Source organism: Lepidochelys kempii, chromosome 23 (genome assembly GCF_965140285.1).
Source record: "Lepidochelys kempii isolate rLepKem1 chromosome 23, rLepKem1.hap1, whole genome shotgun sequence".
NCBI classification, from domain to species: domain Eukaryota; kingdom Metazoa; phylum Chordata; order Testudines; family Cheloniidae; genus Lepidochelys; species Lepidochelys kempii.
The window spans coordinates 2,882,434-2,894,851 of NC_136402.1; the positions used below are offsets into that span (position 1 = coordinate 2,882,434).

The 12,418-nt window shown below is 61.2% G+C and overlaps 1 protein-coding gene and 1 long non-coding RNA gene across 3 annotated transcripts; both read left to right on the forward strand.

The window, feature by feature from the left end:
- Positions 1-367: 367 nt before the first annotated feature.
- Positions 368-6,640, forward strand: EIF3K (eukaryotic translation initiation factor 3 subunit K). Of its 2 annotated transcripts, XM_073321730.2 has the most exons (8): positions 369-474; positions 2,703-2,801; positions 3,450-3,570; positions 4,267-4,341; positions 4,907-4,973; positions 5,346-5,423; positions 6,166-6,291; positions 6,492-6,640. In XM_073321730.2, the coding sequence occupies exons 1-8, from the start codon at positions 416-418 to the stop codon at positions 6,521-6,523; spliced, it is 657 nt and encodes a 218-aa protein (XP_073177831.1). In that variant the 5' UTR covers positions 369-415; the 3' UTR covers positions 6,524-6,640. The 2 variants fall into 2 exon arrangements, with proteins under 2 accessions (XP_073177832.1, XP_073177831.1); XM_073321731.2 differs by lacking the exon at positions 6,492-6,640 and having other exon boundaries at positions 368-474; positions 6,031-6,210.
- A 1,196-nt stretch (positions 6,641-7,836) lies between these two features.
- On the forward strand, positions 7,837-10,190 carry LOC140902142 (uncharacterized). Its single transcript, XR_012156017.2, has 4 exons — positions 7,837-7,937; positions 8,692-9,073; positions 9,652-9,843; positions 9,973-10,190. It is a non-coding gene; the product is annotated as an uncharacterized LOC140902142 (long non-coding RNA).
- Positions 10,191-12,418: the final 2,228 nt, after the last annotated feature.

Below are 12,418 nucleotides of genomic sequence, written 5' to 3' on the forward strand. Positions count from 1 at the left end.
GGGTAGAGAGGGGAGGTGGCAGGTGGAGGGAGTGGGGGGCAGGGGAGGATATGGGGGCGGGGCGAGTCCCAGGGTGGGCGTGGCCTCAGGGTGGGGGCGGGGCGCGTCGTGGGGGGCGGGGCCTCAGCGGGAGGGCGTGGCTTCAGGATGGGGCGGGTCACAGGGTGGGGGTGGATGTGGGGGCGTGGCCGCAGGGCGGGGGCCGCTGTGGGGGGGGCGGGGCTCCCGGCTGGGGGCGGGGCCCGAGGGCGGATATGGGGCGGGGGGGGGGCGCCGCTGCTGCTCTCGCTCCTCGGCGCGTGCCCCCTTCCCATCATGCCTCGCGAGGGCGGCCGGCGGAAGCGGAAGTCGACGGCGTCCCGGCCGCCCGTGCCCGCGGCCCCGCCCCCCCCCTCCGCCCCCGCCCCCCCGCAGCATGGCGCTGTTCGAGCAGATGCGGGCCAACGTGGGCAAACTGCTCAAGGGCATCGACCGGTACCGGGGGGCGATGGGGATAGCGGGGGGCCGCGGGGGGGCGGGCTGGCGGGGGCCGGCAGGCGGGGGGGGGCCGGGGCCGCGCGGGGGCGGGCAGGCGGGGGGGGCGATGGGGATAGCGGGGGGGGGCCGGGGCCGCGGCGGGGGCCGCGCGGGGGCGGGCTGGCTGGCGGTGGGGCTGGGTAGTGGGGGGAGACGGGGATAGCATGGGGGCTGGCTGGTGGTGAGGGGGGATGGGGCTGGCGGGGAGGGGGGTAGCGGGGGGGATGGGGCTGGCGGGGAGGGGGGTAGCGGGGGGGATGGGGCTGGCGGGGAGGGGGGTGGGGGGGGATGGGGGTAGCGGGGGGGATGGGGCTGGCGGGGAGGGGGGTGGGGGGGGATGGGGGTAGCGGGGGGGATGGGGCTGGCGGGGAGGGGGGGGGGGGGGGATGGGGGTAGCGGGGGGGATGGGGCTGGCGGGGAGGGGGGTGGGGGGGGGATGGGGGTAGCGGGGGGGATGGGGCTGGCGGGGAGGGGGGTGGGGGGGGATGGGGGTAGCGGGGGGGATGGGGCTGGCGGGGAGGGGGGTGGGGGGGGATGGGGGTAGCGGGGGGGATGGGGCTGGCGGGGAGGGGGGTGGGGGGGGGATGGGGGTAGCGGGGGGGATGGGGCTGGCGGGGAGGGGGGTGGGGGGGGATGGGGGTAGCGGGGGGGATGGGGCTGGCGGGGAGGGGGGTGGGGGGGGGATGGGGGTAGCGGGGGGGATGGGGCTGGCGGGGAGGGGGGTGGGGGGGGATGGGGGTAGCGGGGGGGATGGGGCTGGCGGGGAGGGGGGTGGGGGGGGGATGGGGATAGCGTGGGGGCGGGCTGGCGGGGAGGGGGGCCGCGTGGGGGCTGGCTGGCGGTGGGGCTGGGTAGTGGGGGGATGGGGGAGGGGGCAGTGGGGGGGATAGCATGGGGGCTGGGTAGTGGGGGGGATGGGGCAGCATGGGGGCTGGCTGGTGGTGAGGGGGGATGGGTAGCGGGGGGGATGGGGCTGGCGGGGAGGGGGGTGGGGGGGAGATGGGGATAGCGTGGGGGCGGGCTGGCGGGGAGGGGGGCCGCGTGGGGGCTGGCTGGTGGTGGGGCTGGGTAGTGGGGGGATGGGGGAGGGGGCAGTGGGGGGGATAGCATAGGGGCTGGGTAGTGGGGGGGATGGGGCAGCATGGGGGCTGGCTGGTGGGGGGATGGGTAGTAGGAGGATGGGGATAGCATGGGGGCTGGCTGCTGGTGAGGGGGGATGGGGCTGGCTGGTGGGGGCGATGGGGATAGCGGGGGGGCGGGCTGGCGGTGGGGGGGGATGGGGCCGCGCGGGGGGGCGGGCTGGCGGTGGGGCTGGGTAGTGGGGGGAGACGGGGATAGCATGGGGGCTGGCTGGTGGTGAGGGGGGATGGGTAGCGGGGGGGATGGGGCTGGCGGGGAGGGGGGCGGGGGGGGGATGGGGATAGCGTGGGGGCGGGCTGGCGGGGAGGGGGGCCGCGTGGGGGCTGGCTGCCGGTGGGGATGGATAGTGGGGGGATGGGGCAGTGGGGGGGATAGCGTGGGGGCTGGCTGGTGGGGGGGATGGGGCAGCGTGGGGGTGGGCTGGCGGTGAGGGGGGATGGGTTGCAGGGGGGCATGGGGCTGGCTGAGGGGGATGGATAGTGGGGGGATGGGGCAGTGGGGGGGATAGCGTGGGGGCTGGCTGGTGGGGGGGATGGGGCAGCGTGGGTGCTGGCTGGTGGGGGGATGGGTAGTAGGAGGATGGGGATAGCATGGGGGCTGGCTGCTGGTGTGGGGGGATGGGGGCAGCGTGGGGGCGGGCTGGCTGGTGGGGTGGTGCCTGATACAGGTTGGGTGCTCTCGGGACAGGTGCCTAGGATGGGGGGGCAGAGAAAAGGGCTGGGGATGACTGTAGCTGGGCCTGGATTTTGAGGTGGGGGGGCTGTGGTGTCTGGATGGCATTGTCTGGAGGGGGTGTCTAGTATGAGTAGAGGAAAGGCCTGGGGGCCAATGACTGGGTGGGCAGGAGCAGGGGGCCTTATGGGAGTGGAGGGGGAGCAGGGCTTGGTGGGCGTGGAAGCGGCTGAAGGAAACGGCTGGAGGCAGGGGTGTGGTGTGGGGGAAAGGATCTCCTGCGAGCTGGGGGTGGCAGGGGACCTGTCGAACACTGGACCCCCCTTCCCTCCGGGGACTTTGTTGAGTGTCTCACCGACCCCTCTGCATGTCAGGTACAACCCCGAGAACCTGGCCACACTGGAGCGCTATGTGGAGACGCAGGCCAAGGAGAATGCTTACGACCTGGAGGCCAACCTGGCCGTGCTCAAGCTGTGAGTGGCGGGGGATGGAGGGGGCACCCATCACCCCTGCATCGTGCCAGGGAGCAAGACCCGTGCACGATCATGCAGAGCAGGGCTGGGGGCATGGGCACGTTTGAGGGTTCCTGGCTAATGCTGGGCCCCACCAGTTACAGGGAGACTCCCTGGTGCAAATGCCTGTCTCGGGGGCGGCACAGAGTGGCTGCGATCGCTAACCTAGTCCTTATGTGGCTTCGAATCCCGTGGAGCCAGGCCCATCACGGTCAGAGCCGTGGTTAGAGCTCAGAGTAGTTATTCAGAGCTGGGCAGTTGACTAACCACCACCAAGGGCTGGGAGTTGAAGGTCACCAGACTGGAAATGGACACTTAACAGGGAGGGTAATTAGCAATTGGAACAGCTTACCGGGAGCCATCGCGGACTTTCCATAGCTGGCAATTTTGAAATTGGGACTGGCTGTTTTTGTGAAAGATTCTGTAGGTCAGGGAGGAGTTGAGTTAAGGCAGTCCTGGGCTATACGGGGGGGGGCAGATGATCACAGCGGTCCCTTCTAGCCTTAGGCTCTATGAATGGTGCACAGCTTCTCCTGATGTCTGCGTGGTGATAAACCTGGGTTTGATGGGTGCCCCAGGGCTGCTGACCTCTTCTCTCTCTGTCCTCAGGTACCAGTTCAATCCTGCTTTCTTCCAAACCACCGTCACGACTCAGATCCTGCTCAAAGCCCTGACCAACCTGCCGCACACAGACTTCACCCTCTGCAAGTGTATGATCGACCAGGCTCATGTATCCTTCCCAGGCTCTTCCTGGCATGCCTCTCTTGCTCCCAGCGGCCTGTCCAACTGCTCTGGTCTCTGAAGGGCTCTCCCCACAGATTGGGGTGGCATAGGCAATGATGGGTGTACACCCTCGCTCTGGCCTGGGGGAGATGCCCCCAGCAGTGGGAAATAAATTCATGAGCCACTGTCCCTTGGCTTCTGAGCGTGACAAGGAGCGAATGGTGTTGGCTTTAGGTGATGTGAACAGGGAGCTCCTTCAAGACGAGCCAGTGAACGGTGGTCGGCTGGTGAGGATGCTCAGTACTGACTTAGATCAGAACCAGCGCCCTAGAGGGGGAGGAGCCTTGTCTCCCATTCCCCTGAGCCGGTCACTCCACCTGTACATCGTTCTGTTGCGTCTGTTTCAGTTCCCCTGGCGGGTGCTTGGCTTTCTTGTGCCAAGGAACAGGTTACCACTTGCTCTCCTCCTTCCTTCCCTCCCAGCTGAGCCCAACCACGGGGAGCTTGGAAGTTTCTTCTGGACAGCAGGGCTTGAAGAGGGAAATATCTGCTCTTCATGGAGGCACTGGAATGCCGCTCTCCAACCCCCTGGCCTTGAGCAACGAGTGTCGGGGACAGGGTGACTTGCTCTTGTGCTCCAGCCCTGCTAGCTCAGCTTCCTTCCCCTCTCCCATGCATGTTTCCCTTGACCCCTGCACCTCAGCAAGAAGAGAGGCCGATCAGGCAGATCCTCTACCTGGGGGAGCTACTGGAGACCTGCCACTTCCAGGCCTTCTGGGTGAGTGTCCCCTCCCCCAAGATCTTATTGGGCTTTACCAGCCTGAATGACTTGCGCCTCTTAGCCCACCTACTCTCTGAGGGGGAAACCGGCCCAGCAAGTGACATCAGCTCAGCGAGTCTGTGCAGTGCTGGGAATCGAACCCAGGAGTCCTGGCTCCTGGCCCCTGCTCTAACCCCTTGGCAACATCCCTCCCAGAGCTGGGACTAGAACCAGGAGTCCTGGTGCCTGTCGCTGCTCTAACCATTAGTACACACACCTTTCATGAAGCAGAGGTTTGCAGTTGGGCTCCCTAGGACACAAACCCAAGGGCTTCTACATCACAGCGTAGACTGGTGGCTGGATGGGCTCAGGAGGAAATTAACCACCTGGATGTCCACTGGTCCCCTTTAGAAGAACCCAAAATAGAAAGGGAGGCAGACTCCTTTCTCTGCAGCATTCGTCACTGGCCACTGAAATAGTTGGCCTGTTGCCTTGTGCCCCATGGCCCTTGCTGCGCCCTGTAGTTCCTGCAGCTCCCTGGTTGGTGACTGTCCTGTGCTAACGCAGAGTCCTTCCTCTGCAGCAAGCCCTGGATGAGAATATGGAGCTTCTGGATGGGATCACAGGGTTTGAAGACTCAGTTAGGAAGTGTAAGTCTGGCTAATAATGTCACACTCTGCCCCGGTGCGCCCCGTTCCCTGATTGCAGTGTCCTCTTCCTGGTGGGGATCAGGGACCAGTCACCGAATCCCTTCTGGTGGCCGGCACGTCAGCTGGTAAGCCAGGGCCCTGGAGTTTTGGGCTGGAGGTTCCTGCATTGTCCCTCTGGGAGCTGGGTGCTGAACCAGGGCTTGTTCACTCACTGTGTCTCATTGCCGTCTAATGGGGCTTGATCCACCTGGGGCTAACACCTCACTCTTTCCAGCAGGTGGGTCAGGTTCAGCCCCAGCCATGCTGGGTGGGGAGGGGGAGGTCAGCTCATGTGGAAATAGCAACCTCTGTCTCTTCTGTGTCCTCACGTAGTCATCTGCCACGTGGTGGGGATCACGTACCAGCACATCGACCGGTGGCTGCTGGCTGAGGTGCTGGGTGACCTCTCAGGTAAGGCCCTTCAGTCCTCCAGCGCCTGCCATGGGCTCATGGGTGCCACCCGCACTCATTGTTTCCTTGGCAGGTCTCCCATCCCTGCTCTGAACTAGCTCAGCAATGACAAGCATCTCTCACAGGGCTCCTCCTGCCCCATGGTATTACCCCACAGACAGATCAGGGCTGTGCCTCTGCAGGCTGGGAGCAGACAGTCCCTACGGGGGGTGGGGGGCATTGGCTGACCTGGAGGCTCATGTGTTGAGGAGATGCTGTGGGACTGATGAGTGGGCTCAGCGCAGTTAAACTCGGGACTGAGCTCGGCTGTGCTGTAGCAAAGAACAGAATCCCTTCCTGTGTTCCCTTGGCTGGGGATCTCTGCCCTCGTATCATGCATGGGGCAGGGTGCCTGACTGGGCTTGGATAGGAGCCGGGGGCTCCTGCCAGCCAGCTCTGTGATCTCAGCTGGCAGGTTAAAAGGGGAACAGCCAAGGTAGCAGGCAGCCCTGCTGCAGACTTGTGGGGCTAGAGGATCAGAGTTGGAGCAGCGCCCTAGCCCGCCTGGGGCTGGGTTCCTGTGTCACCCGAGCAGAGCTGCCCTGGCTGAGACTGGCTTGGCCTGCAGGCTCTCGCATCCACCGCTTCCCACGATGGTCCGTCCTTAGAGGCGATCCCATCCGGCACTAATGGGAGTGGCAAAGGCTCAGCTGAACAAAGCTGAGAGCCCACCTGCTCAGCCTTCCGGCCCCTCTGTCTGCAGACAACCAGCTGAAGGTCTGGATGAGCAAATACGGTTGGACAGAAACAGAGTCGGGCAAGATCTTCATCTGTAACCAGGAGGAGAGCATCAAACCCAAGAATATAGTGGAGAAGATCGACTTTGACAGTAAGTGCTGAGTGCTCGCCTCGGCTCTGTGTCAGGCCCCTCGCTGGGATCACCCAGCTCTCAAAGGCCCCAGTGGGGGCCTTGCTGGAGTAAGGCCTGCATTTGGGATCCAGCAGTGGCTGTTACAGGCTGTTAATCTGTGGGGGGTGGGAATGGATCCATTGAGCGGGGGTTTATTTCCACCCTTCCTCTGTTCGCAGGTGTCTCCAGCATCATGGCTTCCTCCCAGTGATGGGCCCTCCGTCACCACCCTCCTCACTGCTCCACGAGAATTCGCTCAGGGGCTCTGTTCGGTTCCCTTTTTAACACCAGTCCAACCTCGGCCAATAAAAAAACGTCGTTGATTCTGCCTCGAGCCTGTCTCCTTTCTTCTCCGTGCAGCCTTGAACGTGGGAACCTGGAGCTGATTGGCGCTTGGGGGGGTGGTGGGGGCAGCAGGCAGAACCCCAGGGGTGTAAGTGGGGCCCCAGCCAGCACAAGATCCCTGAGAAGCTGCTAGTTGCAATCGACTGCGCCCGAGAGGCGGTTGGTTCCAACACCAGGGGGGATTGTCAGCCAGGTGGCTCTAAGCAACGGGGTAGGAGGGCAGGGAGCAAGGGAGGCTGCTTTGGGGCTGAGCAAAGAGCTCTGCCCAGCTCTTGTCTCTGCCCCACCCTTGCCTCGTCCTGTGTCTGCCTCGAGGGACCCCACTGAGAGCAGAGCTCCGTCTGAGGCCCGTTTGGGCCTTTGCCCCTGTGCGAGCCAAGGAGGACACAGCAGCTGCCTATCAGTGCCCAGTGGCACTCAGGAGGGGAGAACTGAACGTGGGGGTGGGAAACGAAGGCTGGCAGCTTCCTACAGCCAGCACTGGGTGACGGGGTGCCCGCTGTCTGTGCCTTCAGGCAGGGACTGACTGTTCTGCATTGTGTGGTAGCCCTGGGGCGCGAGGTGCTCTGTGTGACGCACCTGATATCAATGCTCGTTACCTCCAGCTCTCTGAGGGGAAGCCCTACGCTGCAAACGAGAGTGAGGGATGGCCAAGGGACTTACCAAAGGCGGTGCAGCTGGGAAGAGAACCCCGCAGGCCTGCTCCCATTCTCCAGCAAGGGGAGCCTGGGGCTGGACAGCCTGTGGCAAGAACCAGCAGGAGCCATTTCCAGTGAGGGGTAAAGTGGAGGAAGGGTCTGGTGCTGCTCCCCCCTGCCTGCTGGGCTGGGCCCCAGTGGGGTTCTGCCTTCCAGTTCACGCTGGCTCGATTGCACAGAGCCTTGTCCTGCTGCGCTGGTCTCCTGACCAAACACCCAGTCAATACAGGACAAGCTGGCCAGGGAGCTGGCTGTCTCCTTGGGGAGCTGGAGCAGTGCTGCAGCCAGCCTGGAGTAGGCAGGAGCTGCTTTGAGGCTCCTGTTTAAACAGCAGGACTCCTGGGTTCTGTTCTTGGCTTGGGCGGGGCATGTGGCCTGAGGGCTGGAGCACGGCTCATGGGAGTCAGGCCCTCCGTGCTCTGTTCCCAGGGCTAGGAGCAGTTTGCCCCTCTGAGACACTTTTGCCTTCTCTTAGTGAAGCTGGTTCTGGGCACAACGCTGGTCCTTCAGGCCCTGAGGCTCCCTGCCTGCTGTGCCCAGTGCAATCCAGAGGGGGGCAGCAGCGCTCCACGTCAGGCTCGGGTGAGCATCTGGCTGGTGCAGGAAGCATGGGAGGGAGCCGTGCGGCTTGTTCACTCTCGCCCTGCCCATGGCCTCATACTGGGCCTTGGGCTGGAGGCTGGTTTCTGGGTTGGGGCTGGAAGTCGGGGGGTAGCTGGTCTCCCCCTGCTCCGGTCGCAGTGAGGTGTCTCCTCTCAGACCCACGCGAATGAGAATTGTTCACTGCATCACGGCAAGGTGGGGGCGTCTCTGCCCCAGGCTGCTGGGTCGCTGCCAGCAAACCCCTGCCTCGGCCGGGCGCGTAGCTAGCAGGGGCTAGACATCCCCCAGCGACCCCCCGTGCTGCAGGGGATGAGGCTGCCAGCCTGCACTGTGGCAGAACCCCGGACCTCAGAGGGAAGGGGGACTCCAGCCATGCAGCAAGGGGCTGTTAAGGGCTGTTCTCTGACTCCAGCCCAGTCAGTGGCCCTAGTTCCGGCCTGGATCTAGCGAGTGGAGCTGAGAGACCCACCTGGGCAAGGTTGGAGTGTGTGAGGGAGATGCTTACAAGGTTGAGCCCATCCCCAGGCTGGATCGGCCCTGGTTTTGCTGCAGACATGCTGGACTGACACACAAGCTTTGTTCTGCCAAGGCCCTTTATCCAGCTCTGCGGCACAAAGGCCTTTTGTCTGCTGCTTTTTATAGCTGGCACTGTCCGGCTTTGCCGGAACATCCGTGTCCTGCTGCAATGTCGAATCTTCCTCCTGTTGTTTCCCTCTTCCTCCCCCCATGCTAGGGTGAAGCTGTCTGGGATCCAGGACTGCTGACTGACTCTGGTCCAGGGCTTACCCCCTTGTGTTCATTCCCCACAGAGCCCTGTCCCCGCCTCCTCCGCTAGGGGTTGAAATGGGAAAGTACGCAGCTTGATTCTGCAAGGTGAGGGCACCAGGAGGTGTTGGTTATGGGGGTGGAGTGCTGCTGGCTCAGAGCACGTGGGCTTCTGGGGGTGATGGGCTGGCTCAGCCTGCAGGGTCCTGCCTCTGCGATCAGCTGGCGAGAGCATTCCTCTAGCAAGAATGTGGAGCACTCCGGCGGTGTAATGGGAACAAGCTGCGGGGATTTGTCTTCCTGAGGCTGGAGAGATGTTGGCAAATGGCACGTGGACTGGGAGAGTGAAGGTGTGTTGAGGGGGAGCCATGGGGGGACGGGACAAGGATCCTTCACGCTTACAGCATGAAACTGAGGGCTTGATCCCATCCCGTCTACACCCTGTGGGCGTGGCGTGTGCGGACGACAGCAGGATCGGGCCTAGGCTTGGACGGACAGACACCTTGTCCCCGGATACTGTGCTGCTGTCTCCTGGTGCTTAGTAGGGTGTCTCGGGGGCTGTGCTGATACAGGGGCCCACGGGATCTTCAATGACCGGGAGAGGCCAGGACCTCCAGTGATTCCAGTCCTCCTATTGCAGGGCTGTCCCTGGCCTGGGCTGCGTAATGATGCCTGCCCCTGCTTGGGCTGTCTGTGGGCAGTGGACGTTAGGACCTGTGGGTCTGTTGTCTGAGCTAAAATGACAGCCCTGTTTTCTGGAAGGCAGTAGCTGACTCAAGCCTCTCTATGTGCTGTAGCCACACTGAGGTAGGGTGTGTTAGCAGGGGCCACGCCGGGGCTGGGAACGGGAGTGTGTGCGTCTGGATGTGAGCTGTGTATGTAGCTTCCTTTACCAGGCCCGTTTCTCTCCCTTTCCCTGTCCTCCCAGCTCCTGTCACCGGCTCTGTCCCATTCACTCCCTCTCACTGGACCACAAGATGCTGCCGTCCTTGTTTGCGAACGGGGGCGCAAGCTCTGAGACCACGCAGTTGGTGAACCCAGGTGGGAGCTGAAGGCAGCGGGGAGACACGATCTGGCCCAGCCCTGCATGCGTCTCAGCCGGCCAATTGTTCCTCCCCACGTGAGTGATGCCATTTAGCAGAGTTTCAGAGTAGCAGCCTTATTACTCTGGGAGTGGATGGGTCATTACACAAAGTAAAACTATTTCCCCATGTTTATTCCCTCCCTCTCCCCCCCCACTGTTCCTCAGATGTTCTTGTCAACTGCTGGAAATGGCCCACCTGGATTATCACTACAAAAGGTCCCCACCCCCCGCTCTCCTGCTGGTAAAAGCTCACCTTAAGTGATCACTCTCCTTACAGTGTGTACGGTAACACCCATTGTTTCATGTTCTCTATGTATATAAATCTCCCCACTGTATTTTCCACTGAATGCATCCGATGAAGTGAGCTGTAGCTCACGAAAGCTTATGCTCAAGTAAATGGGTTTGTCTCTAAGGTGCCCCAAGTCCCCCTTTTCATTTAGCAGAGTGTTTCTCAAACTGGGGGTCCCCACCCAAAAGGGGGTTGCAAGACTATGGGAGAGGGGGCGTGAGAGTAGCAGCAGCTGCTGGCTGGGTGCCCAGCTCTGAAGGCAGAACTGCCACCAGCAGCAGGGCAGAAGTAAGGAGGGTGTGATATGGGGGGGAGAGAGAGGGGGATGTCACAGCCCAAATGTTTTCAAAGAGGGTCCCAGCAAAAAAAGTTTGAGAACCTCTGGACTAGCATTTAGTGCCGAACATCCGGCCCGCCCCTGTTAACAGCGTGGGCTGGGGTGGCAGGGAAGTTAAGATGATTGTTGCATGCTGGTGAGTCACGCACCCCCCCCCTCTTTCTCCCCCCACTGAGAGCAAGCTCCTTCTTATGATAAATAGAGGATTCCGAGCCAGCGTCTAAATATATATGTCGCAGGAATGTTCAGCATCTCGCCACGCAGGAAATGGGAGGGCATAACCCTTGCTTCATATTTGCGGAGCTAAGAAATAAAACAAAAGTGTGTGTGGGGGGGAATTGATAGAATTTCAAAATTGGCGGGGGGGGGAAGCAGCTAAATCTGTGGGTCTGGTTCGTGGCCAATTCCCGGCTATATTGGGGGACTTTGCGTCCAAAAAGAGCTTTATATGGCAGCTTTCTGGAATACATTCCCCTTCTCTCCTTGTCAGCTATGATCTCACCGGATAGCACCTATGTTTAGAGGCTAACCCCTTGCATGAGGTTAAATATTCAGTGGGAAAATGATTGCAGCCGCTCTTTGGGTAGCTAGGACAGAAGGGCTGCTGCACGTTGAAGTTGCTCTGGACATCAAGGTGAGGGCAGTACTAGAACTCAGATCTGCCTGCTCCAAAAGCCTAAGCCTTGAATTGAAGGAGAATCTCACCTAGGGGTTAGCAGTATAGAGCTTATGACACGTTGTTTGGATTCCATCCACGAGAAGGCAAGGGTGTGTATAAGTAGACACAGACACACTCTCGCCAGCTGGTTTATGACATACTCCCCTCTAGCCAGCGCTCGCAAAGATAAGGATAGATCTGATTCTTGAGTAGGGGGATCCCCAGGAGACCTGACACACTCTTGACTTCAGTGTAAGCAATCTGGGACCCCCAAGAGGACAGATCCTACCTCTCACACCAGTGTAAGAATCCATTGCCACCTCCTGGGATGTTTCCCTTAAACCTGAATGCAGTTGGCTCTGAGTGGTCTATTTTCCTCCTGCTTCACTGTGAACGTGCCATCACCTTTGGCCCTTGAGGGCCACTCGCTGTGATGGCTCTGGTGCCCTTCTCTCAGGAGTGAATGAAAATAAATCTCCTTAGAGTCGGTTTTCGGCCCAGTTCAGCCTCCGAGACGGGCTGTGAATGGGGTCAAAGAAATGCGAAGCCCAGCGCTGAGCTATCGAAAGTGACAAATGAAATGAAACGTTACAAATACAATTCCGTTGGAGCAGGAAGCATGAGATGTGAGCTCCCCTGTCAGCTGCTTCATGTGTGGCAGAGGCTAACTGCACGGCATAGGGGAGGCCCTGAGGCTCCGCTTGGTCCTTGCGTGTTCCTCACGTCTGCCCAGGTAGCTCCGGCTCACAAGGAACAGTGTTGACTTTGTTCCCGATCCCAGAGGCCTTCCTGAAGCTTTGGCCCAAGTTCCGTGGGTGCTGTAATAGAAGTGGGAGCAGCCAAAGAGGCTTACTCTGTCAGCTTTCCAGATGGAAAGAAAGAAAGGCTGTAAATGTTTTTTCCATTCCTGACGATCTGTTTTTCATTATGTCTAGCCCTGGCTCCCTGTCCTTCCTAGCCCAGTGTACAGATCTCCTCCTCCAGAGTAGGCTGGAGCTCTGGGTTTGGTTTCAGACCTGAATTGGGGCTCAGATCTGAGTCTAGGCCGTATTTGATTTGTTTTCTGAGATACCAACCCCACGAGGCAGAAATGTCCCGTCATTTGTTGTTCCTCCAGGGCACCAGCCACATCCCAGTTGGAACCAGCAATGGGTCCCTCTTTGTTGTGTAGTCAACCCAGGACTGGCCCCTGGGGTGGAGGCGGGTCCCTCACTTCACACCTTGCAACAGGAAGGTGCTGGTTTCATCCCCTCCAATCATTTCCAGCCATGGCTTTTCCATACCGATTGGCAGAGAATCGCTCTCCTGGGAGCCCGGACTCCCCCTT

Coding starts and splice junctions, on each gene's coding strand:
- EIF3K (XM_073321730.2), top strand. CDS start 416: ATGGCGCTGTTCGAGCAGATGCGGGCCAACGTGGGCAAACTGCTCAAG. Junction 3,571..4,266: donor GTATGATCGACCAGGCTCAT/GTATCCTTCCCA, acceptor CCTGCACCTCAG/CAAGAAGAGAGGCCGATCAG. Junction 4,974..5,345: donor TGAAGACTCAGTTAGGAAGT/GTAAGTCTGGCT, acceptor GTCCTCACGTAG/TCATCTGCCACGTGGTGGGG.